This window comes from Dermacentor andersoni, chromosome 2, assembly GCF_023375885.2.
Source record: "Dermacentor andersoni chromosome 2, qqDerAnde1_hic_scaffold, whole genome shotgun sequence".
Taxonomy (NCBI): Eukaryota; Metazoa; Arthropoda; class Arachnida; order Ixodida; family Ixodidae; genus Dermacentor; species Dermacentor andersoni.
In genome coordinates, this window is record NC_092815.1 from 95896172 (window position 1) to 95924050 (window position 27879).

A 27879-nucleotide genomic window follows, 5' to 3' on the forward strand; every position below is an offset into this window, starting at 1 on the left:
AGCAAAAATTTCCAATAGAAGATCAATAGCATATTGGATTAACCAAGGCTGCTAATTGGGATAGCTGGAATGTTGTATTCATGATTGCGACACTTCACGGAATACGGACACGGAATACTACAGCAGTGACAAGTCGCTTTAGTCTGGAACGACAGAAAGCTGAGCTAGTTGGTAAGCATTCATAATGCAAAAAAAGAAGTGCGGCGTGCAGACAGGACACAAGAGTAGAGAAGTGAACACACGAACGCTTTAGTCGGCCCGTGCCCATCGAGAGTGCGTGTCATCTGTTGCTTTTTTGTATTTTCCTAGGATGCTACGTAGTGTTTCGATTTTGGTTTATTCTGCGGCCTTTGCTGTGTTTTTTTTTCTCCTTTTGTATGTACATATATTCTAGGCAGAAGCCAATAAAATTTCAGTAGTGAGACAACGCTCGTGTTATCCACTCCCTTTCTTTGTCCCTTGTGTTTGCGCTGAAGTATCGTAACCATGAACCTATTGGATTATTGACACCCGTATATTTAATGGTTCTATTGGTGCTATTGTTTCTAACAGTTTATTGATTTCATAAGTGTATTGGTTCTTTAAACGTCTTGGTTCAGTAGGCATATCCGTTTACTATATGTATATATATTGGTCCAGTAGGATCCATTGGCAGGGGTGACCACGCACCACGCATGTGTACGATTTACACAAGGGTGAAGCTTCGAGTACTTTATTCGCTCTCTGTGGGACAACAGCCACAGAAAAATAATTTCGGCAGTTGTAAAAATGATGCTAAGTACAGTATTTAACCGGATTGTGGCAAAACTCGGCTGTTAAACTACAGACGCAGGCTCGAAACAGTCGCGGATGTATCCGCAGAGACATTAAAAAAAGAAATGGATGTACACATCAGCTTTGAACCGCTGACACCGCCAGTTGCACATTGGTATGGGCAGCAAAACGTGTTTTAAAATTTTTTTGCAACATTCCTATTCACCCTGTTATGTGAAAAAGGCATAGCTATAATAAAAAAGGAAGAAAAAAAGAACCTACAAGCACTGTACGCACGCGTAACCAGTGTCCCAGGAAATGAGGATAAATAAATATCTGCCGATCTCTTCAGACGGTGCCGCACCCCTGTTCTTTTCGCTTTGCTCGCCCGAAGAGAACCTTAATTGTCCGTTCCGCTCTGCACGTGCAGTTGAAGTTTGGGCGCAGGCACACATTTCAATATCGGTCGCACGTTTTTCGGTATCCTGTTAATTTTTTTCTTTGTTGGGTAAAAACAGTTGTTTTTTCATATGGTTCGAGGTAAAATATCTTTTCCTGAGCAAGTTCTCTTCTTAAAATTTTGGGTGAATAGTATAGAATAGGAAACAATGCACTGATTTTTATTTTTTTATGTCAGAGCACCTTGCACAAAGAATTTGGAGCGATAAGGAATCCGCAGAGCCTTGTATGCACATGCATTACCGCAGCATTCACTCGAACGTGCAATTGTGAGTCTGCGGTGCACAAAGCCACAAAAGCATTGCTGCTATTCATGCAATGCAGAAGCCTATATATATTCGCTTGTGAAGAACTGGACGATGAACATTTCAGTGCATGTGTGCGCGAGCGCTATGAACACATTTTGTCCTCTCCTTCTATTCATCTTTCACTCCCCTTTCCCCCACCTTCCAGTGTGGGGTAGCCATAATTGCTTAACCACGTTAACCTCACCGCGTTTCCTCTTCTCGCTTCTCTCTCTCCTTCTCTCTCACCCTGTTGGTTGGAATAAGTAGCCCAGTTTCGGTCTAAAGGCAAGTACGTTAAGCATACAGCGCCTGCGCAAAGGACTCGATATAACGTTTCGCTTATGAGCGTTATGGCCTGCACACTATAGTGACAGACTGAGTTACTAGGCGTGTAGGTGCCCTTTACCTTCTAGTCCAGACAGAAGGGGAAGGAGAACGATGAGGCTGATCAGATACGGTGACGTAAACCAGCGAGCGCTTCGGCCCCGTTTTGTCGCAAATGCGAATGCTGACAGCGGCTATCGGCGCGCGCTCGCTTCACTCAGCGGTGTGCCTGGCGGCGCGCACATCGCCCCTTATAAGTTCTTGGCATCGCGGCCAGCTTCTTATCCGTCACGTGACAAAGCTGCAACAACCCTCGTCCGGATACGCAGATTTCATAGCGTGTTTGTGTGTGTGTGCGTGCGTGTATACGCCCTCCCTTCGTGCATCGGTCGGCGCCAGGCGTCGGAGTTTGAAGGACGTCGACGAAGCGCGAGGCGCGTCTCTCGTTTGCGGAAGGCATCGTCTTACGCCGGGAGGTGAGCGTTTACTTTAGCTGCTCGCTTGCGCGCGCTTGTTTACTGCGGCGGGGGCGTGGAGACTCGGACTCGAGGATGCCAGCGGTGCGTTTTGGTGTAGGTTCTGGGCAAAGCGCGAACACGACGTAGGAACTTTTTGTGACCGAGGGCAGGTTGGACGTGAAAGGGTTGTAACTACAAAAGATAGTTCGGCTAGTTGGTGCTGTTCTTGCTGTGACATAGAGGATGGACGTAAACTACGGCAGTGTGGAAGTGGATGGCGACAGAAGCGTTGTAGTACGGGGGAGCTGGCTGATGCTCGTTGACGCTTTTCGAGACTGCGTCCTTAATTTGAAGTTGAGTTTGCAGGGTTGTGCCGCGAGTACTCGGTAAATTGAGTTGCTCTCCTCGAGAATGTAGGTCGCAGCTCCTATCTTTACCTGCTAGTGCCCGTTTCATTGCCCGCTCGCCTACTCAGCCGCTGCTATTGCCGCTCTGTCTTGCTTCGTACTGAAGTGATCTATTTATCTTTTTCTTTCATAGAAAACGATATTGCTTTTGTTGCTTTAGAGAGCGTTGTATACTACTAAGCATAGCCATTTAAGTATTCTGATCTCTCCATCTTATCTATCTGAACACTGCGTTTCTTCACCACTTATGTAAATATGGATGTGTTTTTGAAGGACGCAACGGGAAGGCTGACAGAGGGATGGAGTGAAATGGTGCTCCTGTTTATAGGCGCGAAATGGTAACCGTCTTGCAACCTGCTCCGAATTTTTCTTGTCCTTTAGTTGGGTAAATAACCTTTTGCCGGTTGTCTCGACTTCGGGAACGATGCTGCGTTAAAGCGTCATTGCGTTTGTTGCAAACGTATACATTCGATATGTGAAGTCGGCTTTATTTAACTTTCGCTCGATCAGTTTCGAAACGCTGGAGTCAAACTTAAGTACGTGAAGAAGCCTATTTATAGGCTAATTCGACAAACACGGTATGATAGACAAGCGACAGGATGGCACGGGCGCCCGTTTGTTACTGGGTACCGCGTGCGTGGAGCTGCTAGGATGGTCAACGTGCCCGTCTTTTAGGATGGAGGACACTGGCCCGACTTTGTCTCGTGGGGTACAAGCAGGACGCCTGTAAACGCACCCATTAATTTTAGCTTTCCACACACACAAAAAGTCTGTCATGATGCATCGTAAACTTTTTCTTGGAAACTCTCCTTGCTTGGCCATGTTTTCATACTTGTTCATACTTTCCGAATAGTCATTTTAGAGACTATGAATCGAATACGAATTGAATGTCAGAAGCGAATCGAATCGTAAATCGTATAGTTTTCGAATAATCAACAGCCATTACATTTATTACAAAACGATGTTCAGAAACTTGTATTCTTATAGTTAACAAGTTTCTGTTATTACATAGTGCAAAGCATTATGAAGCGTTGTTCATTAAAACGCAAATGGAGAAATAGGAGCAAAGTAGGTTCTTCACATGCGTGGCATTCTTCACAGAGTGCGAGTGATCGCTGTATAGCCTATAAAGTGTGGCTATGTAAGCGACGTAGCCTGTTCCACTACGCAAGTTCTTGTTTTACGCCAATGCTATGTGCGTGAGGATAAAAGTTTAGCTTAGTTTTGCTCCAATTTTATATTTAGTGTGTATGCCTTGGCAGCAACGCGCTTGACCAGTATTATATGCTCTTGTACTTTTTTAGGCTCGATAATGTTCTAGTAAGCCTTCCTCACAAGTTTGCGTGCGTGTCATAAAAGTTCAGTTTATTCATTTTATATGACCGTCGTTCCTGCATGAAGTTCTGCGAGGGGCCTCATTCAGCAATACAGTTCGCAGAAGTACTAAAACTCTAGACTTTGTCCAATTACGGGTTCTAATAGCAGTTTTTTTTTCTCGTGGGTATAGAAATCGCCTAACGCGATATTAATGACGCTCGCAAAAATTCACGATGACGAGGACAATTCTGACATCACAAACGCACTGACCATTGACCATGACGTAGATTCTTTGTAGTCTGTTAGAAATCGATGGGCTTCGAATCTAATTCTTGCATTACACCACTTAGGCGTTCACAACCATACCGGGGGCCACAATGACGGCTCGCATCGTGGATGGCGTGCTGCAATCGCCGTTCACGCTCGGCGACTTCGAGGACATCTCTGTGCCCCAGCTGATACGTAACCGCCTGCAGCGGTATGCGGACAAGGTGGTCGCTGTGAGTGCAAATGCGTCGATAATACTGATTGTGTTTTAACGCTGTATTATCGCGCATTCATTCAGTCGGATACCGAAATGCGCGTGTGCTGTGTGACATCTCCCGAGTTTGTCGATTATATAGCCAATGTGTTGGAGCGACCTTTCAAGTTATCGCAGATTTTCGATGTCGTGCCCACTCGACTATATTCTTTCAGGTATGTCCAGATTTCTCATATAGAAACCAAAAGCAAACATGATTAGTCAAAATTTTGTGAAGAGTTCATAGCCTTTGGGGCAGATTCATAAAGGAACGACCCATGAGGGTAACGGGGCTGGTTATATAAACATGAGCGTGTGTGAACGAACGAAAACCACTGCAAATTCATGTACGTTTTGTAGATGTGGCAACGTCACTTTGCTCGCGACTACATTGCCCCCTCATAACTCATTGTAGAGCTGCGAGACGTTAAAACTCGCTATTTAATTTTACCAGCGGCTACTAGTAGGAGTGCTGTGGTATCAATTTGATCAAGACAGCTACGATAAATACGAGACGTAGTTACACCCGGTAGTAGTCACATGCATGTCAAATCAGTTGAGTACAATGCCAAGCGTACAGGTCGCTTTTGCTACGTGACGTCCGATAGTAGACGCCATTTCTAGGGATCGAATCCTGCCATGGCAGCAGTAGTAATTATAGAGACGAAAAATGAGCGCCTAAATGTGCCCGCCTCGGATGCGACCTTACAATTGCTAGGCAGCTCAGCGGGGCGTGGCATTTCAGGAATCGCACGACGTTTGTGCGCTGGCGTGAGGAAGAGCGGGTGCGAGAGAAAAAAATGCCTGGGGGCTTATGTTCCTTGAATATTTGATACCCCTGTCACACGGGCAAACTAAAGTGCACTTTGAGAGAGTGCACTTCGGCGCGCTGAGTGTCATTTTGCCGGCTCGCTGCTACACGAGATACAAGTGTTATTCCCAATCGGTGGCGATAGCAATCGGGAGTCAGAAGGCAAAGCAAATATCTGTTAACTTAAAGATGCGTGCACAGAAATAATTAGTTGTTATAAACATAATTTACAATCAACTTAAGTGCCACTGAAGTAATTCATTGCAACCTCAATAACAAGATTAATCCTCGCAGCACCATTCCGAACGACTCGTTCCGCCAAACTGCGCGGCCATTACCCGGCGTGGTCACAAACAGCCCGAGAACGAAAGTTCTCGCTGGTGTTTTTGTTTTCGTCATGTGGCACATTTTGTTGCCTTGTAACGTTACCAATGAACAAAAAAATTAAATATTACTCCTGTCTTTGCTTTCAATATTGCTTATTTTTTACTCATTGCTAACGAGGCTTTACCTTGTGCAATTCGCATACGTCCGACGTACCTTTACATGCAGCGATGACCAAATGGAGCGTCAATGCCCACTGCTTCACCTGTCTCACCGTGTGGGCAGCCATAGTCGAAGCGCAAGCAAGCTCGACCTTACTCCGCAATGCCGGTACGCCTAGGGACAAACGCATACAAAGCGTGCAAAGAAACTTCTCCTCCGTAGTACCTCGGCGAAATCAGATATTCAAGGAGCAAAAGCCACGACATTTTGTCTCGCACCCGCTCTTACTCGCGCCTGCGCACAAGCGTCGGGCGATTCCTGAAATGCCACGCCCCGTTGTGCTGCCTAGCAATTGTAAAGTCGCGCCCCAGATGGTCAGTCACTACAGCGTTCTCTTTCTGAGCACACGTCGCGTGCTTGAGTTCCAACCCTGGATGCCGGAGTATTTCTACGTGTAACTCGGGTACAAAGTTTATTTACAAGATATATTTACAAAGGTACCCCAAGCGCAATTTAAGATGGTGATTGACGAGCAGACGATGCCACTTCGTCTTCCTCGCCATTTTTGCTGCAGTCCCGTCGAGGCGGCTTTCACGTGCTGCTGTTGTGTATAAGTATGATGGTGCTGACTGTGAACGCGCTGCTGTATACTTGTTTTCTGGGGCTTAGGATCCTTTGAAAAAAAGGTGGTTAAAACTAGCCAGGAACTTCAACTATGACGCCCTCAGATAGACATACTTTGCCTTTGGTATGTGCGATCTCCTTAACTGCCATGCATGTGTCATAAGTGGTATATATTAGCAACACGCGCGGCTGGACTATTCGTTTCAACTAGGAGAATACAATCGCACAGAATACGCGACATTCAGTATGCGTACCTGATGTCGTGTTTTGCCATGTGCGATTTTATTGTCCAAGTGTTATAAGTAATGTATTCTCCCATAGGGTAAGACAATCGCACATGTACCGCTGCTCTGAGTGCATATTTATATTGCATGAAATGGGGCTACTTACACAAAGAACGTAACACTTTCTTTCAGAGTGCCGGGAACACAGTATGTCACAATTTGAAGGATTTGTGCATCTTGTAGGCCCACAAAGGAGTAATTAATGCAACCATACATGAGAAATCGTTGCCTTGATTTAGGACTAAATAGGTATAAGCTAGGTGTTCGTATAACGAAATTTTTGCATCGCGTACGAATATTCAAGAAACACAACCTTCGGGTATCGAGTATTCCGAATCTCGACAAAAGTGAAATGCAATGTTCTGTGGAGTCTGTTGGGCAACAAAATGCTTGTTCGCGCTATTGGATACCTGTAAGGGCATTAAAACTGTCAAGTCAGCCGGGAAGCTTGTAAATAAAAAACATAGGAAATTACCATGATATACAATGTATGTGTACAGTGACATTAAGAAAAAAGAAGGAACAGCACTTCCCAGGTGCATGAAATGTAGTTCTTGTTGAAGGCGCTTTAATAAGCACAATATTTCAGCACTGCACGTCGTGTTGAAGGAATTCAAACGCGGCGAGATTTGCCACACACTAGACTTTGTCCCAGCCAATTCGTAGGCTGTTTAAGGCGAGAAATGCTTACAAAACTGCTGGTAACTATTGTGAAATAAGTGTTTCCATTCCTCCATGTTTGTTCAGAAACTGTATCCGCGTGCAACAACTGCAGTTCTCCTGCACCAGAATCACTCAAACGAGTCCCGATTTTCAGCAGACTTTCTTCCTGTGGCAGTCCTCTTGCAGACCACAGGAACTGTTGCTGTCCCTTGTATTCGAATAAAACAAATGCTCGACAATCTCGAATGGTGAATTCTCGAATCGAATACGAATCGAATAGCACACTATTTATTTCGTAGTAAAAATTTCCAATATTCGCACATCTCTAGAATAACCTTTTGTACAAATGCTATCGGAGTGGAAAAATATTTTTGAATGTAAATTCAGAGTGCCCAATGATTGTTGTCGTCGAAATTTCCCGCGCTGGCAACTCTTTTGGCGTTATGGCATAGATGGCGCCAAGACCCGGTTCGACGTGAGGCTCTTCCATGACGCGTCGATCAAAAGGTTTGAGTTCCGGGAACTGCGGTTTAACGCCGAACCTCGTCGTGCGCCCCGGAAGTAAAACCTCTCATAAACAGTGTATAGGATGCCCCAGTTATAAAGTACGAATGCGTCGGCCATGTTCAACCATTATATAGTTAGGCATAAAAGCACGATGTTGCTTGACGCTTTTTGTATGGGTTTCGGAGAAAGTTCACGCTCGTGACACGCAAGAAAGCAGTGACGTTTGACGTTGTTTTTTTTTAATAAAATTATCAGACTATACTATGCCTACGGAAAAGAGCATCGTGTATTGAGCACTTTTGGCTCAAGGCAAACCGAATGGAACGTGATATTAGATGTTTAGTGACCTCTACTCTCGCAGTGTCCCTGCGAGAGTAGAGGTCACCAGCTCTGGAAGATATGGAAACTAACTTGCGTGATATGCACGCGAGCGTAAACGAACACGAGGAAGTCGAATGCAAGAAATGAGCACCCGCTAAAGGGTTATTACGCGAGTCATTGCATCATTTAAAGAGTATATTCCTATGGCGAAGTTTCCGGCGAAGTTGCACTGGATCGATGTTGTCTTTAAAAATTGCTTCCTGTTAATTGCCCGTTGACGTCTTAACCTTTAGCGCGGTCTTTAATTCGTGTGAGAGCAGACATTGCCGAATCCTTTTTCTACCATGCTTGCATTTTCGAAGTGATGCTTCATACATGAATCTGTTTGCGTATGTTACTCCTGCTCTGATTTAATGCTGAATGGAACTGAAGACGGCCTTTCTATGTTATCAGACGATGTTTTACAGGTTTCTCCACACAGTCATGCTGTGCGCACGGTAGTAGCAACAGACATAACGAAAGCTTATGACAATATCGACCATGAAATCATTATATCTAACCTCATCGACCTGGGACTTCCACCGCGGGTGATAAGATTCATCTACTCATTCCTTCAGAATCGCACATTTGCGATTAGAGTAGATGGAAGGCAAGAGGGATACTTCACATCGAACAGAGGAGTCCCACAAGGTTCGGTTCTGGCTCCTCTTCTCTTCAACGTTGCTTTAATACCTCTGGCCTGGCAACTACATCGGATTCCGGATGTGAGGTTCTTAATCTATGCGGATGACGTCACTTTGTGGTCCGTGCATAAAGATTTATCTAGACAAACTCAACAGCTTCAAGAAGCCCTTGATGTGCTGAACTACGCTCGGAAAGCAGGATTGGACATTTCCGCCCAAAAATCAAGCTATGTTGTGGTGGCCAACAAGAAAGGACGCACAAGAATCACGCAGCACCCCTTCACATTTAGACTCGGCGCAGTGACAATCCCTGAGGCTTCTGAGATTCGCATACTGGGTCTCGATATTCACCAATCCGGCAGTGGTGCACACTGGCTCCGTAAAACCAGACAGAGTTCGACAAAAACACTTCACCTTATTCGTCGCATTGCAGCAAAAGCAGCTGGAGCTCGTACTGACGTAGCTCGGCGGTTGGTGCGTGCAGTCTTGCAGCCACGAATTTTATATCAAGCACAATTTCAACGGCTGACTTTCGCACAGCTGGCATAGTTGGAGACGATTAATCGCGATGCTATGCGCACAATCACAGCACTGCCCCGCATCACTCCGATACCAACCTTACAGGAACATGCCCAGCTCAACACAATTGCAGAGCTAATTTTGCAACGTGAAAAAGCACGTGAAATAAAAAAGCAACTTATTCCGGCTGTCGCTGCGTTGCATGCTCATTTTCACCGCGGCTCTCGGATTGACAATCAGCCCTATCCAATGCCTCCCTGGGAATTCACCAGCATCACAACTAATAAGCCAACGAAGTTACGACGCAGCGATACAACATTTATTATTGACGAACACAACAAAGTCGATGCATCATGCGTTAACACCTGCAAAGTCTATACGGATGCTGCCATTCTCCCAGACGGCGGAAGGACATCATTCCTGAGTACTACGCATAATTTCATCACCGGCCACCACCGCTATTTATCTACGGAAGCCAGCGCTCTAGTAATGGAACTTCAAGCCATCCACGACGCTGTGCAAGATGCGACATCTAAGCTGCCTACCATCAAGCAACTAGATATCTTCACTGATTCTTTAGCGGATATTCAGGAACTCAAGAAGGTTGATAAGGCGATGGAAATCTGCGAGAGAATACACACTATGAATAGTAAGACAGCTACTTGCGTCAAGGCACACTGGATTCAAGGCCATTCAGCAAACCCTCACAACATTGCTGCTGACCAGCAGGCACACTGTCCTCCTAATCCTGATCCTCCACCTATTCCCCTCCCACCCCAACCCCGTAACTCGCTGCGAGCCCGTAAAAATGTTCTCCGGCAGGACACACGCGCTCTTATCCCACCGTGTGTCTGCTCCCTCCCCCTTCATCTTACTAGGGCGGAGGAAGTTGTGCTTAGGAGGCTTCGGGCCGGGGTGGCCCTTACACCGGCTGTTGTCTCAAGGTGGAACTGGTCGCATTTACCACTGGGTGCTACGTGTCCATACTGCTCCATTCCTGTGGTGGAATCAGATGCATACCACCTAATATGGACATGTACGGGTTTACAATCGGAACGCTCGCGTCTCCTACTGCAAGCCGGCCTCCGCTACAGTGTGACAACCAGCTATGACCGCTGGATACATGACAACAGATTCCACAAAACACTGCTTCAATTCATACACAACACAGGCCTCACAGCACACATATAATACACATATACGCTCCAAGAATTATGCCTTAAGGGCAAGCCTTTATCGCAATAATAATAATAATAATAATAATGCTCTTTAATTTCAGTATTCGAGAGGGCTTCTTCAATAATGCAAAATTATTCAGGTCGACAAGAATCAAAGAGAAGCTTTTCCTGTGCCCGTTAACAAATCATGCAAGCTCTGGAAAGCAACCAAACAAACGTAATAATGAAACCAGAATGAAGAGCTCAAAGAAATATTCTTGCTTGGATGAGGCTCTCCGATAGAATGTATGCACTATTGCTCGGCGACTGTATTTTAACTTTTCTCGCAGAAACCCTACGCACAATTGGACCTGTCAGATTCTCACTAAAGGGTTGAAAGCAGCAAGCTAGCCATCGCATTAGACGTTTGATACAGATGTGCAGCCTTATTTTAGACACTGCCGGCTTCAAGCTTCGATGAGTTAACCTCGCTCGTTTCGCATAACGAAACACCACGTTGTTCACGTTCATTTATGAGCGGTCCCAAGCAAAGTGCAGGTAGGATAAGTTTCTGTAAAGAAACATGAATAAAATTGCCATTGTGTCGGCATTAGCCGAAACAATTTTTTGGCTTTGTACGGGAAACGCGTTACTCGAATAAATTGATTGCCATCCGGTTTATCCGATGTGTGTTCTGCGAAGTCCGATGCGTCATGGTACGCAGAAAGTGCCTCAATTGGCACTCTTTCATCACTAGCCAGATGTGTTCGTAGCCAATTCGCGAGTGTCCTCTGCTTTAACTTTCCTCTTATTAAGCAGTCCCGGGAATGTTTGTTTAAATACGAGCGATACATTACTCGAGGATACGTTGCCGTGTCCAACGTTAGTTTCTTGGTTGTCAAAGTACTTTTTCACAGATAAGAGCGAGGCACTTGCACGAACCGCTGAACCTGTCAAATAGCGAGCGCGCTGTAGTCGAAGATAAGGTAGACGCGCAAGGGACGTTTACGTTGCCGGCTTGAGCTGCTCACTATTGCCCTTCCGTTAATCATCATGTATTCTTTTAATTAAATTTATATTGGTTATTCAGGAATGCGCTATGATGCCATCTTTGACTCTTGTTTTGCCTGATACCATTTGTCCCGGTATCTAGATGACCTCGCCATGCCAACTACAGTGAACTCTCACTTGAGTGAACTTCAAGGGACCGAAGGAAATAGTTCACTTAACTGAAAGTTCACTAAACTGAATATTCACTAGACCAGCATAAGATATGGCATACAGAGTCAAAAGGTTGAAGTGCAATTCATGGAGCAAAAGACATGGCATCCATAGTGTTAGAAATGTGTGAAATAGAATTTGTACATAACAATGAAAAACACACCACGTGGGTCGTTTATGTGCACACGCGGAGCCGACGAGACTGGAAAGAAAGAGACGACGACCATGTCGCGACTAGCTGGTCGGAAAAAAACACACCACGTGGTTTGTGCTGTGACAGATCGCCACTTTGCTCTGGCGGCGTTGAAGCGCCAGTCATGTTACTTTGTTCATGGCCTCCGAGATTACATGCTTGCTCGTTTTGTGCGGGTGATCTCGGAGGCCATGCCTTGTTGCCGTTCATTTTCCGGGCCGCCGCTTTGCCACAGGGGCGCTGTAGCGCCAGCCACGTTACATTGCCGCTGGAGCGGCGGTTTGATGAGGGCGGGCATCGGTTGCGCCTGCAGCGCAGTGCAGTGCAAGCCTTGGTCCTCTGAGCGAGTTCGTTAAACTGAAATATTGACTGTTCCGAAATTCGTTTAAGTGAAACATTTTTGCATGGAATTTATAAGAAAACTGCCGGGGATTTTTAAAAAGTTCGTAATTCTGAAATATTCGATAAACCGACGTTCGTACAACTGAGAGTTTACTGTATGACGTTTAGACGTATTTGGTCGTAAGCATCGACATCAATGTGCCTTTTGAACAAGTTCGGATGAGGCTGAAAAAAATCAATTCAGGTCAACCCAGTAGGTCATTAGGAAACTCGTTACTTTCGCCTGACCCGCCGTGATTGCTCAGTGGCTATGGTGGCACGAGGTCGCGGGATTGAATCCCGGCCACGGCGGCCACATTTCGATGGGGGCGAAATGCGAAAACACCGGTGTGCTTAGGTTTAGGCGCACGTTAAAGAACCCCAGGTGGTCGAAATTTCCGGAGTCCTCCACTACGGCATGCCTCATAATCAGAAAGTGGTTTTGCACGTAAAACCCCATAATTTAATTTTTTACTTTCGCCTGGTCACTTTGTAGTCGAATGCACCAGTATGCATGACAAGTGGACACTGCAATGGCTCAATTTTATTTCCAAAGTCATTCGAAGAGCGAGTCGCAGGCCATGGTACACGTTGTGCCATGCTAGTTTCACGAAAGCCGTCTACCTCCTTGCCGCCACCGCGTGCGTATAGTGCTTGGGTGCCGCCCTACATTCCTCGTGTGAAGCACGAGGAATGTAGCGTAAGCCTTACGTAAATCGAGTATTGCGTCGTTTATAATCTACTGCAAATGTGCTACGAGTAGATTGCGTAGGCATCCGCCGTCCAATATTGTCTCGGTAACTGTCGGAAGATAAGCGTGCATTCTCCAGTGCCACTTGAGGCAGTCTGCTCTCTGCCAATTTGAGCGTTGGGTACTGATAAGCATTCGGTCGCTTGCACCCGTCCTTGGCCGATAAGCATTGCCAATAATATCCGCAAGACGATACAGAGCATCTTGTTACACACACCCTAGAGCAACTCAACACGAGCGGGCACTTCCTAGAGCCCAGCGGCCGAATTGTCTGTTGCGCTTCCAAACCGCCGGCATTAGTACTTCAACCACCCTTCCGATTTCGGTTTTGTGCGCGCACATTTTGAACGCTAACTGGAACGCGTTACGCCGGCTGCACTGATGGGTGCGGTATTCTTTTTTTTTTTGCTTCTACTGCTCAACCATGCACGGTCCTGGAAGGAACCATTTTATTAAATGTTTGCGAACGATATTTACAAGTCTCCATCGAATATGTGCCACATGCAATTTCATAAAGACGCAAGACGCCTTGTGCAACGAAGAAATCTTTATTTTACTTTATAAATGCCCATTCCGGGCTTTTCGGTGCATTCATCCAACGTTGTGCCACCAGGCAAGCAGCACCAGTTTCCGTACGAACCTCCACCGGGCGGAGTCAGCTGAAAATGAAATTATAAGCATCTGTCATTTTGGTATTAACACCTTATGGGAATCATGCGTGTAGAGGCGAAACGTGTGAAAGTGGTGAATAGGCGGCATTACAAACAAAGGCAATTCGCTTTTACACACATGGCGTAGAAAATACCCGCCTCATCCCAAACTATACTGTACATAACATCACGAAAACGTCCGATTTACAAGCATTCCCCCATTCCCGGGCCTTATTTCCTTCACTTTAAGAGCACAAGTACATGGGCGACTGCACGTTTCCAAAAGTACTTGGCTTCAACTGACACGATAGTACGCTACGTATACAGAGGTGGCCACAACGCAGGCTCTCCAACCAGACCATGCTAGACGCTTGCAGAATTTCTTCTACTGAAAACTGACAGAAAACAGCCAAACAGGCAAAGCCTTTTTAAGTCGTTCAGAAGACAGAATTTTGGAGTTACACTTTCCTGGTGCGCCCCCCCCCCCCCCCCCCCCCCAAATCCCGCTGCTAATGTCGGTCTAATAATGAGGTTTGTTGGTACCCTCAAGCAGATCGGCACTGTTTCTCCCCAGGAGAGTCGGCTTCGTCAGGCAACGACCCCTTTGGTCCCTCCCCTGATTCGATCATGTATGACGTAAAAGTGAACTCGACAAGCCCCTTCTTTATTCTCTTCTCTTTGCAAGTCATAAAAAATTGAACACTTCCATTGACACGAAATAGCCCCGGCTACGCTACTGATGCCCGTACATGCGGCTGACTCCCTGTTGAATTTGCAGATCGACGTGGACACGCATCTGACAGGTGCCGAGTTCCTTCACCGCATACGCCGCTGTGCGGCTGGGTTTTCCCGAGAGGGCCTGAAGAGGGGCGCTCGGGTATGCTGCCAGCTCGGAAACACTCTTGACGGCATCGTTGCCGCCATGGGCGTCGTATTCGCCGGTGGTACGCTGGTCATGGCCAAGACAACCTTCGTAGAGAGTGAGTGCGCATACTTTACGAAGCACGTCCACATCGCCGTTACAAAACGTTTTCCAACAAATTAGCCGTGTCGTAAAGTTTGAGTGGACGTGCCTCTGTGGTACGACAATCGTTCGGAACGGCTGTTTGTAATTCATAAGGAACAGGAACGCTCAATTCCTCACGTAAGTAACGTTTCTTCCATGAATAACTCCACCGCATTTTCATTTTTTCTTGGGTTTCAGGAGAACTGCGGTACCAAATAGAAGACAGTAGCTGTGAGTGGATTCTAACGGACCAGAGTAATTCATCCAAAGCCTTGCAAGTCATGGAGAAGATTCCATTGAAGGTGAGAAGCGCTCGACTTATCGCGCGTCAGGCAGTCCGTATACAAGGTTTGTAGAGCTTTCAATCAATACACGAGATTCGTTCGCATTCAGCGTCACCTTCTGTGGCATACAACTTACTCCTGGACCTGCGTACAGTTTAAGAGGAAAATACGGTGCATAAAATGTTCTTATTAAAATTGAGCTCTAAGGCCAATTAGGTATATTAGGGAGGAGGAAGGGGCGTATTCAGAGCCGTTCTAGGTCAGGCGCGTCCTTGGTGAAAGCCATGTACGACTTCAGAATTACCCTGTTGGAGTCCGCCAATTCGGTCGCATTTGGTCGCTGGCCTCAACCATGCTACATAGGACATCATTGGCACCACCTTCAGGGTGTCGTCTCGGCGCTGAGAGGGCCGCTGGTACCGCCAAAGGAGATGGACTGTGGTAGGTGAAGAGCCTGGGCACCTGCGACTTCCGCGGCACTACTTGTTCAGCGGAGGCTGTTGAAGGGCAGGGTTCCTGCGACAGGAAGGTGTCAGGTGAGCGAGAAGTAGGGGGTCTCCCTCGATTTGGCTAGTATCACCGCTACCACTCGAGCACGTCCACTGGGATAACGAAGCAGAAGCGGAGCCCATGCAGAAGCACCAGCCCCAACCCGGGGCGACCCGCGGAAAGTGGTTCCGGGTCTGGACGAACACTCGTTGGAAGCTCCATGTTGAAGCACCGAAGATGAAAAATTTGGAGCTCTTAGTAGGCCCATCGCTAACGCCACTTCACATCTGATGTTGCCATGAGCGAGTTACAACATATACGACAAATGGCAGTGAACATGACTGCGTGAAGTATATACAGCCCCCATATTAATTCGTCGGCTAATAAAAGCGATTAAGAAATAGCCGAGCTCACGTGATAGCTTAGCTATAAGCAGTTTATCAGCTGGGTAATCAAGAACTCGTCGTTGAGACAAGAGGGGACTAAGAATTCCAGGTTTAAAGCCACCATTAAAGCCACTATAAAGCCTTCGGTGGCGTAGTACACGGTTAGTTCAATACTTTTTTTCTTGACAAACCACAATTTCCTTCGTGATTGAACAGCAGAGCACACAAGGACGACACTCATTAAGAAACTGTCATTTTCTGTTCGCCGTTCTTGTGCTTGTGTCCATTGAGACATAAGTGAGGATAATCTCACCCTGGTTTGAGGTGTTTACCGAAATTCTTAAGTTCGCACTTTATCGGGTAAGTTTGACACGTCAGAATACCTTGCCAGAACTTCCAAGTGGACAGTTCTATTAGCTGTCGCTCGGCAGTGTCCAAAAATTAACATTCGAATCGTCCGAGACATTTTTTGCCTTATTGGGTTTCCCTACCGGACATAATTTATAGGCTCTTGATCTCACATTTCACATGCGCATACCCATGCTATGACAGAGGCTAAACCCCGCGCCTTTCCCCCATGCACAATGCATTAGTGTTTAGGCGTTGCTGGTTATTTCTGGATGGTGAAGGCGTTATATCTTTCTTACAATTCATTTAATATTGTTAACCTCTTCCTATTTAAGTTCTGTTAAGTGGAATATCCTTACACGTATGTTTCGTTTATAGTGGGGTACAACTTAAGAAGACGGGAGGTGCTCCGCCCAAATGACTGAAGCGCAGCAGCCGTTTGCCGCCGTGACTAAAGAAATAGTCCCGCCGACTGGACTTGGCCCAGTTTGAAGCGCGGGCTGCCATGTTCTCTGTCGGTGGGGTCACCGGCCATTTTGCTTATGACGTCAGTCTAGAGTGCGCACGCATTGGTGGAGCCTCGTGTGCATCTGGGTTTGAGGGGCAAAGTCGCTGCCTGCTAAATTCGTACCTCACTGTAGTTGGCAGAATCAATGTGGAACGAGATTATAGAAAGTGATATACCCTACAGTAACAGAGGCAAGAACCTCGACGGATGGAAAAGCCGACACCCAAGGACAACTTAGCAGGTTGATTTTTTTCTCCAAAAATGTTCTATACTTGCTTAATTGACGCTATGCGGAACGAGATTAAGAGTGACGTTATCATATTTGCTGCAGTCGCTTGTTACAGCTTGTATTTTTGCATTTTCCACAGGCGTATGCCGTAGGAGATGTCTCCGGCTTCGTGAATGTCCTCCGGTTTCAGACTATCGGTGAGGAATCGTGGCAAGGCGAAGACGAGCCCTACGACACGGCCGAAGACGTCGTTGTGATTCTCTACACATCCGGCACCACGGGCTTGCCGAAAGGCGTGGAAGTCTCGCACAAGACTTACGTTTACGTATTTCTTTCATTCAGGTACAAAACAAGTTATTTCCATAAGAAAGCCTTGTCTGACCGAAAAAAAATTCTGACACTTCACGAGAGTAAAACAAATCGCGAAGTTGATGTAAGGGAAAGATTACGTTACCTTTTCTCTTGGTCATGCTAGAATGTAAATTGAATGGGCTCTGTGGCTGGAATGGGCTCTGTGGCTCGTTTTGTTGAATTTTCTTCTGTCGGAGGAAATGCTTTCTTTTTTTTAAGGACAAATACACTTACGAAATATTTACTACCACATGAAGTCAACAGAACATTGAAGCCAGGGAACACATAAGGGAAGTTGATTTCATTAATTGGCAATACTTTATTTCTGGCTTCTTTGTCTGTTGTCTTCATGCAATTGTAAATAAAAAAAATATATTGACGTTTCGCTTCGTGAACCCGGTTTACGCGCAAACGTATGGGTGGCAATCAGCAAATGGGTGTTATTCCCATGCACTTGTGCGTAACCCGCAGTCTGGGTCGGCCGACTCTTGCTCGGTCTGCAACCGCTTTTGTTACGGCTCTATCGTTCTCGCTCGGTGCTCGGCCTCGATCGCCTGACGAACCCAGTACATCCATAGCGCACAGAAGTCCGTAACCACTGCCAGACGATGTGAACCCAGCGCGCCTCCGTCTACCCTCCTCCTCCTGCGCGATGCTCCGACTTCTCACTCCTCCCCGCTGCCGCGCGCTTCTTCTCCACCTCTAAGCGCACTCCTCCGGTGCTCGCTTACCTTTCCCAGCTTAGCGGCCTCTGTATGAATCTCGTCGATTTCACAGGCGGAGAATGTACGCTTATGCGCAAGAAAGAAATCGAGCCCCACGATTCCCCTTATACTTCTCGTTCTGTACAAAATATGATGGAGAGGGGAAACAAGTTAGGAATCAAGTTTTGACATCAGAAAGATAACTACGTGTGTAGGAGGCGGAGGAAGAGGCTAGCCAAAGAAGCTTCTTTAAAAAAAAGCAGCAAGTTATTCACCACCTACTTAGGCTGGCACCTCTTCCAGTCGCGGCAGTCGGATATACTACGCGTGTAGAGGTGTGCGATGCAGAGAAAAAGCGGCGCCGAATGCTTTGCTATCCTGAATCACATCAGTGCGACGACATTTAGTCTATTCCAGAACATTTAGTTGCACGATGCTATTTTAATTGTGCACCGTGCCAGTGTAATATGTTCTCGTTCTTTAAATAGCTCCTTTAATGAGAATAGGAGAGTATGGCATGAGTTAGAACAGTTGTTTTATGCACGTGTGCATTGTTTTACGAAACGGTGGCATAGCTTTCGTTCTTCAGATTACATTTTAGTTTTTCAGCGCTGCTGTAGGACTCCACGTATACTATTTGACGGCGCACATTACTCGAAGAAATGTAGCGTTGGCAAAATGGCTGGCACTGCAAACGTTAATTTACAACTGGATTTTGAAAGGATGTTAATTTGGTAGGGCGGCCATATAAGTTTAAACGTGTCGTGTATAAAACGCGGGTGGTGTCGTTGAGATGTCACTTTGTGTGATTAAATGAAACGTTGACTGCTGGGCTTCACAAGAACGGTAATTGGAAGTAACACTGTTCCACGCAATTTTTCTCTCGCAGCAAGTTCGAGTTCATTACGGAAGACGACGTTTACCTCGCTTGGAATCCGCTAACTCACGTGTCTGGCTTCGCACTGAACGTCTTCGCTCCGTGTTTGGGGGCTACGGCGATCCTGCGGGAGCCTTCCTTACCGCTAGATAGATTTTTGGATGTCGTTCGAACATACGGGGTGCGTATACGTCTCTTGAGTTTGTTGTTTTTTTTACCGTAGATTGCAAATAAACACGCCTAGATACCGAGGTATCTAGGTATCGAGCCCTAGATAAGGCTAGATATGTACTAAGAAAGGACGAGAGAAAGAGAAAGAGGTGCTCTTTAAAGTAATACACACAAGGTGATAAGATACTCAAGGCGCATATGACACAGCCTACTGATGTGTTGACTAACGCCGAAGGCGTCACGTCGGCGTTAGTCGGCACCTAGTGAAATATTGGATATTGTTGAACATTTACTGTCCGTTCCCCTCAGACCAGTGCATATACACACAACAGCTCAGCAGGAACGCAAGTATTTACAGCATGCGTGCGCACAATGCTGATGCCAGCAGCGGGAGGCAAAGTGTTGTGCTATCCTGGCTCGATCCGCCACCGAGAGTATTGAGCGGTGCGTCTATTTCGATTCGTCGACTTTGCAGCCAATGATGGTATTTTCAACAGACTTAACTCCCGCGCACGATCGGCGCAAGCACCATCGATAGCTTGGTAGCACGACGACGACAGTGCCGAAGCCAATGGCGACGACGCAGACGCACCTCCAGCACTAGTTCATTTCCCAGCGCAATAATATAAACGCTGAGAAAATTAAAAGTGCCGGGCAAAGAGTGCATGGTTTAGAAGTTCATACTGCAGCTGCTGTTGCTCCAAACTAAAAAAAAAAAAGAAACTTTTATGCTTTGCTTCTGATTAGCTACACGTTGGATTTTTGCATAAATACGACTATATGTTGCGGCCAACGTAGAATGTTCCTACGTCTCTCTCTCTGCCCCATTGAAAAATATTGCGGGTCCGTCTAATTTCGAAACTTGCTTTACCATTAAGAGCCTTTGGTGCCAGTGTACTTTCCAATATCGCTTTTGTAGCGAAGCTTTCTTGCGGAGTTCAAGGCACTCTATCGTATACGTATACCTGGCTTCTAACGTCGAACGCGTTTCAGTGATGGTGGCGCCATCTAGAGACGTTGTAGCGAAGAAAGTTTACCATAGTTTTAACACAGGATCTCTTGCACACAAGCTTGATATCGAAATCATTACGTCACGGACGCATGTAAGCGCCATAAAACACCCTTTCTCGCGGGCAGGCCTGCGCAATGAGACGATTCGCATGTTTCGGTCCGCAGTTGCAATAGAAGAAATCGACGCATTAGAAACCCCATGAGTGCAACAAGACTAGACGCCACTGAAAATTGAAGCCAATAGTAGATATGGTGTACAGCATGTAAATGTGTAATTATCCTGCCTATCTTAGTACTCACAGCAAATAAACTCATTTTTTCGTATACTTGGCGCTCTTTGGCCTTAGATGCCCTGGTGCCTATAAACTGCAATCATAATTTTTTCGTATACCATGCTGCCCTTCAAGAATAGCATTTATGCCAAGAAAACCACACTTAATATACACAAAACAAAACAGCGTTCATGAGCCAATCACTCTAAGAATGCTTCGCTTTACGTTGCGTTAAGTGGAGCTGAGTCTGCCTGATTTTCGAACTACCGCTATACTGCGGCAATCCTGGTATACTACGCTCGACAATTTGTTGGTTCTGACGTTCCTTGAAACGAGCGCTTCCACATTAAGACTTCAACTGTTCAAAACTTACTCGCCGGCTTTTTACAGCGATAGCACTAAAGCACTAGCACTAGCATCCAGTTCCGTAAACCTGACCTTCAAGTTCAGTCAAGTTCAAACTGGAAAGCTCTGAGCACCGTCGGTGTTATGCGCGGTAGCACCGAGAGCACCGAGAGCGCCGAGCAGCGTCTGTGTGTGAGCATGCGCTTGCGTGTAGGCTCCCTATGTTAATCCCATCTGGTGCGCCTTCAACGCTACTTCAACGCTACCTTCAGCGCTACTGGCACTCTCATCGCGCCAGCCTCCTGAGACGCCTTCAGCGCAACGCTAAACTATGATATCGCTTTCAATGCTTCGCCTTCGGGTAAAACTGGGAAATTTGTGACGCAGGTTTCTCACCTTGTGACTGCATTTGTGGCAGCAGCTAACATCATCCCTAGTATCATCAGAATGGGGGCAACGTGTGCCCCGCCCCTATACTCACGCGCACACGTAGCTCCTTCTCTACTGCCACTGAGCAGGGCTGGAATGTTCCGCCCACCTTCGCCGCTTCGGAAACCAACCTCGTTTGTTTCATGTGGCCTCTCGTGAACAGTACTGGCTACGCACGCGGTTCAGAATTTAAGCCAGCGCATGCCTTCAGGCAAACATTCCAACTTGTCATCGAAGTCAGCACCTCTACTATGGGAGCGCGTCTGAGGATTCCAGGTGTGTCTCATTTGCGGTACCAAGTAACGTAATTCTGCGAGGAAGAGCGCAGCACATCACCCCGCCAAGAAAGCGCCAACAAACTTTTCACGGCTTCTGTTTTGTCCCTCAGGTCACAACGATGGTGGGCGTGCCAGTGAAGATGCAGATGTTTATCAACGAGGCAAAGAGCTCGGGGCGAAAGCTGCCGCACGTAGATAAAATTGTCTTTGGCGGGAGCACCGTGTCCAGCAGCATGGCGCGCGATATCTGCGACATGATGACGCCGTCTACGTTGGCCAACCTCTACGGGATGACCGAGACGTTCGGCCTGGTCAGCGCTACCAAGGTGGGCGAATTCATCGTAGACAACATGGGACTCCCTTGCGCTGGGTGTGAAGTGAAGGTAAGTGAATTGAACGACTAGCCAAACACAAAAATGCCAGTGTACCACGCATTGTGCGCACGTTAAAGAACCGCAGGTTGACAAACATATTACCAGAGTCCCCCACTACGGCATGCCTTATAATCATATCGTGGTTACGACGCATAAAACCTTGGCATAGTGAAGACGTTGGTTCTATACAGAATGTATATTCAAGTTTATGTTCACTTCTAGCAGTCCTATGTGCACGGTATTTATTCCTGGTACAGCGATGTAATATTATTCCTATACTTCTTCTTTTATATTAACGTAATTAGCTTCTTATATGAGGAATTATATTTATTAATAAATATTAATTATTATTATTTTTCTTAATATAATTTCTTAATATTAAGAAATTATATAAAGAAATAACATATTTCTGAATAAGCTTAAAAGATGGCACAGCCCTAATGGCATAATGTTAAGTGGCATTCACCGTATATATTGAAAGCTTCACGCCACTTTTAACGCTATTGCAAAATTTATTCTCAAGTTGGAAGGGTCATTTACAGCCAAAGTGCCGATAATAGTCCAATGCCGATTAGGTGCTTCCTAGTGCTTATACATCAAATACATTGGACATATTTTTCACTGTTAAAGCTAGAAAAGGCTAGTGAGCTCAGCTTGTCTAGTTTTACGACCTCCACAGCCCGTGCTATACATCTGCGCTCTGGGTAAATCGCTTGCCAAAAGGGCTTATGGCTGCGTTCCAAAGTTTCAAACTTCGTGCTAAATTTTTGTGCCCTAGAGTTGTCATTGTCGATTAACTGCAATTTTTGTAAAACAGTCGGATAAACAGGTAAAAATTTCAGTCAGTTGGTAGAACTTTCTGAGTGACAACAAATACAGTAGAAATGTGTATAGCGGCTCTATAAAGGGAATTTGAGCATTGCGCGTGTGTTTTAATGGACGAATCGAAGTTTACTCCAAGCTAAACACATTTATATACGAGCTAAAACTGAGCTAAAGGTTTCTTGTAAGGGCCTCGTCTCATGGTTGCCAACAACATACTTCCTCCGCAGCAAACGACCTGGCAGGTGTCACGCATCTTAAGCACACAACTAAGCGCACTTGTGCACAAACGCACATGCACGAGCGCCTTTCACTGCCATTAGACCACGTGGTTGTCGAGTTCTTTATCGGAATGTTTTGATTCCTGGTAGACTTCATTTTCATTGCTCCTCAACTACACTGGCCAATGTCTTATTCTGGTTGCTTGCTCACGGTGTGTTGTGCTTCTTGCTGAGTGTATTATCGACTTCTTCCTAATTAAAAAAAAAAAAAAAACCCGACAGAGCACGCAATGGCACAGTTCAGGAAAAGGATAAGATACAGAAAATTTTCTACAAGGCAAGGCCATCAGAAAGGCTTGGTGGCATGCGGTGGGCGTGCGGTTTTCGACGGTTGCTCCTCTGCTGCTGCTCTGTGCAGTCACTGCAGTCTGCCCTGTGAGCAAGCACATAGTGAAACAAGACCACATGGAAAGTTAGAAGGTGGCCACCATCTATATAGTACACAGTGAAGGCCAGTATCTCAGAAAAGTGGCAGTAGCAGTCTCTTTGTTTTCTAATACTCCAAGGCGAGATATCTGGTTCTGTGCATGTCGCGTGTGCGCTGAGAGCGGAGACACATCCGTATGTTTGGTCATACGTCACAAAGACTGGAAGTAGCCAGAAATAGTCGTACGCAAATTGTGTTCTGCGCATGCTTTGACGGTCCGTCTGCATGGCGCGTTTTAGGTGGTCGACGTGAACAGCGGAAAGCTTTTGGAGCCGTTCGAGCAGGGGGAACTCTGCGTGAGGGGTCCCAACGTCATGAAGGGCTATCACCGCCGTCCCGAAGCCACGGCGGAAGTGCTTGACTGCGACGGATGGCTGCGGACAGGTACGTGCGAGTGTTCGCAGATGAACACAAGAGTGCCAGGAAAAGCTAAAAGTATTCTCCTGTCACACACGTTTTGGGTGAACTTTCTTTCTTGCCGCTTCCTTCCTCCTCCTGCTACCTTTCGGGTTGGTGTGGAGAGTTCCGATATGCAGAAAACCTTTTCGTTTTTTTTATTGAGAAGTGCCTATCATTTGCCTGCCTCGAAGTCTGCAAAAACAAGAGGTAAATTGCTAAACTAAGTGCAGAAGAAAGTAGCCGTTCAAAACGTTTAGGGTTAGAGAATTGTGTGGTATTGTGGCGTGATGTAAACTAACATGGACAGACATGGTAGCAGTGCTATGCATAGACGACAGTTGGAACGCAAATTGCGTTAACTATATCGACGTTAAGTAGAATGAGGGTATTGTTCAAAAAGGATATTTATAGCGTACGGTCGTGTGCACGAATGGAAGTTGCTTTCTGTATTAACAAGCATATGCGACTATTTTCTTTCCAGAAGAAAGTCATTGCTTTGTTAATCGTCTGTCCCATCAACTGATGCTGACGCAGTCAAAAGTATGCACGCGGTCCAAAGTATGATCTTTCGATTACGTCTGCTGCGCTCACTGGAGGTTGGCGGAAATAGGGACGGACTTGTGCTCAAAGACAATGGATTTCATTGACATGTCGAAGATCAGAATTATTAGAAGATGGGTCACATTACAGGTATTTATTATACAGAAGCACGTCCCGTAGTCAGAGTGCATCGGCACCTCCAATGTATTCAGTGAAGTCCCCAAGATGACGTTAGGCATCAGACCGAATGCGTAGCACGAGGCTCACCACAGGCTGCACGCTGTGACGCATTGGTGCAGGAACGGAAGCAGCTAAGTATAGCGGGAGGCACATATTATGCATAGTTTAGGTTAAAGAGGGAACTGTTGGGTTATAAATTACATTATGCGTAGAAATAACGGGTGAAACCAGACGCGGCGGCTTCGTGGATGTACGCAAGGTCATGGACTGAATTCCTGATAACGGCGGCGCATTCTCACTTATGGGGAATACGAAAACATTACTGTGCACGCTTTGTTTGTAAAATAAATAAAAAAAAAGCCCCAGCTGGTAAACATTTTTCCCGACTCATCCACTATACGGCGTCTCCGAAGCCCCTGTGTTGTATTCTGACGTCAAACCCCCTCCCTTGACCAACAATAACCGGTGGTTTAGATAGTAAACAAGACAAACAAAAAAAAAATCTCGCAGAAACTCCCCTGTGAATTAAGTATGCGTTAACATTGTGCCACTTGCTCATGCCCTCAGCGACAGCGCTGCGGTGACACGAATTCCATGGTGCGGATGGCGTCGCAAAGGGCGTTGACGACGCAAGCAAATTACTGCAGGTGGTTGCGCCAGGTGCGCTGATGACGTTCCGATCACTATAATTAAGCATCGCTCTTCAGCGCCTTATCCATCCGCGGTGAACAGTTTTGAACCGGGATCAAACGTACTCTGCCGGCGGCATCGCCGAGCGGACCGTGCCTTTAAAGCGATCTGCGATGCCGACAAAGAGTGCCGACTGCTGATAGGTTCGCGCGCTCTGTTCTCGCCGTTTACATAGCTTTGTAGAAAAACACCCGGGCCCGTATCTTGAATGCGATCTGCGAAAGTGGCTGAGGGCGGCGTGTGTGCTGGTAGCACCGTGGGCGCTGTGTTCTCGCTGCGTTCTCGCTGCTTCGTTGGCGTTGAAGCGAGTGGCAGCACGAAATTGAATTCGCTCGCTACTGTGGGCGCTGTCTTGATCGTCTTACGGGATGGGTGGACAGAGGGACAGGCAGTTCTCTTGTTGGGTAAGCATAAAAATGCTCACGCATTTAACCCCCCCCCCCCCCCCCCCAAAAAAAAAAAAAGGAAACTGGAACACATAGCTTATTGCGATAGTGGACTGGATGTAGTGAGATAAGAAAATTGAGGCACTGGATGATTGGCTCGGATGCAATAGGCAAGAAGATTGGTAGAGCTCAGAACTCATATGCAATAAGTCTACCGATCTATTACGATACTCCGTAATGCGAAATTTCAGCACAGCTGTACGCGTGCTTTAATTTCACGATATGAGGTAAAGAATTTGTCATGTATGTACGTACATTTACAGGCAAATCTTTTATTTTCTGCGACGGCGCTTCGCTTGTGCTTCGGCGGCGCGCATCTCTGGATTCGCAACCGAACCTCTGCTCGGGCAGCTCGTTTAGCAGCTGCGCCAGATGAAGCACCTCCACCGGTTGCGTCGCTCCTCGTTCAGAAAGAAATGGCTGACACTATTTTGTGATATAATATTGTCACATGGTGGTGACAGTGAAGAGAGACACTGTGTCGAAACTGAGTTACGAATTAAACTCTTTATTAGGTGTATTTGTGCGCAGCAAAACAAGTAACACTGAAGCACACCAATGGCGGCAAGCAGAGTCGGCGATCGTCAAAAATCTGATCTACTGGTCAAGGCTTTTATACACGACTCGTCGAAGGTTCCAGTGTAATCGCGTAACTTGCAGAAAGCACTACACAATTCGCTGCGGGCACACAAATGACTAATACTATGGCGCCATCTCATGTGCGTTAACTCTGCTTTCCTCCTCACCCTTTCGCTGTACTCTTTCGCTTACTTTCCACTCCATGCTTTCACTGTAGCCTTCTCCACTTTCCTCCTCGCGGTCTCTTCTTTCGTTTCACGCGGCGCTCCGCGTTCGCTTTCATCTTTGGCTGTGCTCATTCGCCCGATTAAGCCGCGGAACCGAGCCTGGGCACAACGACGCTCGACGCAGGAACGGGCGCTTAAGAGCTGAGCTCTGAAAAAAAAAAAGAAAAGAAAAAGATTGAGTTGGACAACTTACTGTTCCAGGGAACTCGCATCTGCGCGGACGTAATTATTGGTAGGAGGAAAGTGTAAATGAATAGAGCGCGTGAAACTAAACCATCACTAGAGATAACGCGGCTACTTGGTAACGAATTTTACTTGCGCGCGCAGGGGATCTTGGTTACTACGATCGCGAGGGCCACCTGTACATCGTGGATCGGTTGAAGCAGCTGATCAAGTGCATGGACAGCCAATTGGCCCCCAGCGAGCTCGAGGAGATTCTGCTTACTCACGACGCTGTCGCCGAGGTGGCCGTGGTTGGAGTGCCGAGTGCCAAATACGGCGAGGCGCCTGCTGCTTGCGTCGTGCTGAACGCCTCCTACGCAGAGCCGCACGACGTGATCGAAGAGGAGTTGAAGAAGCTCGTGGCTGGTACGCGTTGGCTCTTTCATTACACAAACATCACTGTCACCCGAGACGCTAAATTTACTCACCAATTACGTGAACATATGTGATGGTAACTGTGGTATAAGCGGAGAATTGCAATCAGATTCGTGAGTTCTCGAAGCTCATTCGAACGCGTTTCAGGACCTATATGATGCTTGCAGTTTACTGAACTACATAAAGAAATAAGGGAAAAAATCAGTTCAGTTTTAGTCGTTCTTTGTTGTTGGATAGAAATACTTTATCTAGCCCGTCATTGACAGAAACCCTTTTTGCGCGTGTTCGTTATCTAGTCGTATCAGCTACGTTTCTTTCACAATTTTTTCGGATTCGTACATGGACCGAGCACTGCGTTGAGTGAGTTCAGGGAAATATACGATTCGTTGGAGGTTGGCGATAACTCTGCATGCATTAAGGTCTATAAATATGGATGCACCTACAAGCCGCTTGCGACTTCTGGTTCAAAGAAAACGGCAAAACCGCGCAATAGGGTATCAGAAGCACGTAATGTCCGGACAGAAGTATGAGTTAGTAGTCAATGTTGTTTTCATGGCATAGCTCGTCTTCTTTATGCTCTCGCACGCAGGGCAAACGGCCGTTTACAAGTACCTGTACGGCGGAGTGATCTTCCTGGAGTCCCTGCCGAAGGCAGAGAACGGAAAAGTACTGAAGAAGGAGTTACTTGCTAAGTTTGCCAATAAGCCAATTGTTTGAAACATGTACTTGGACGCACTTTGTATATATTGCCTACGCCGGAGCTCGCTGTGCCATCCACTGCGTTTGTATTGTACAGTGCTGTTTTTCAGTGCCAAAATATCTTTTATTAAAACTATAACGAATACTTCTTAGA

At 46.4% G+C, this 27879-nt stretch overlaps 1 protein-coding gene across 2 annotated transcripts; it reads left to right on the forward strand.

Moving 5' to 3' along the window:
• Positions 1-2102: 2102 nt before the first annotated feature.
• On the forward strand, positions 2103-27879 carry LOC126541595 (uncharacterized). Of its 2 annotated transcripts, none has more exons than XM_050188425.3 (10): positions 2103-2299; positions 4356-4505; positions 14555-14756; positions 14981-15084; positions 17166-17368; positions 18971-19139; positions 21575-21847; positions 23608-23752; positions 26757-27017; positions 27616-27879. In XM_050188425.3, the coding sequence occupies exons 2-10, from the start codon at positions 4383-4385 to the stop codon at positions 27741-27743; spliced, it is 1608 nt and encodes a 535-aa protein (XP_050044382.1). In that variant the 5' UTR covers positions 2103-2299; positions 4356-4382; the 3' UTR covers positions 27744-27879. The 2 variants fall into 2 exon arrangements, with proteins under 2 accessions (XP_050044382.1, XP_054932745.1); XM_055076770.1 differs by lacking the exon at positions 2103-2299 and adding an exon at positions 2300-2383.

Excerpts from the sequence above, each read along its gene's own strand:
- LOC126541595 (XM_055076770.1), top strand. Across the intron at positions 19,140-21,574 it reads ATGTCGTTCGAACATACGGG|GTCACAACGATGGTGGGCGT; the intron begins GTGCGTATACGT and ends TTTGTCCCTCAG. Across the intron at positions 23,753-26,756 it reads CGACGGATGGCTGCGGACAG|GGGATCTTGGTTACTACGAT; the intron begins GTACGTGCGAGT and ends TTGCGCGCGCAG.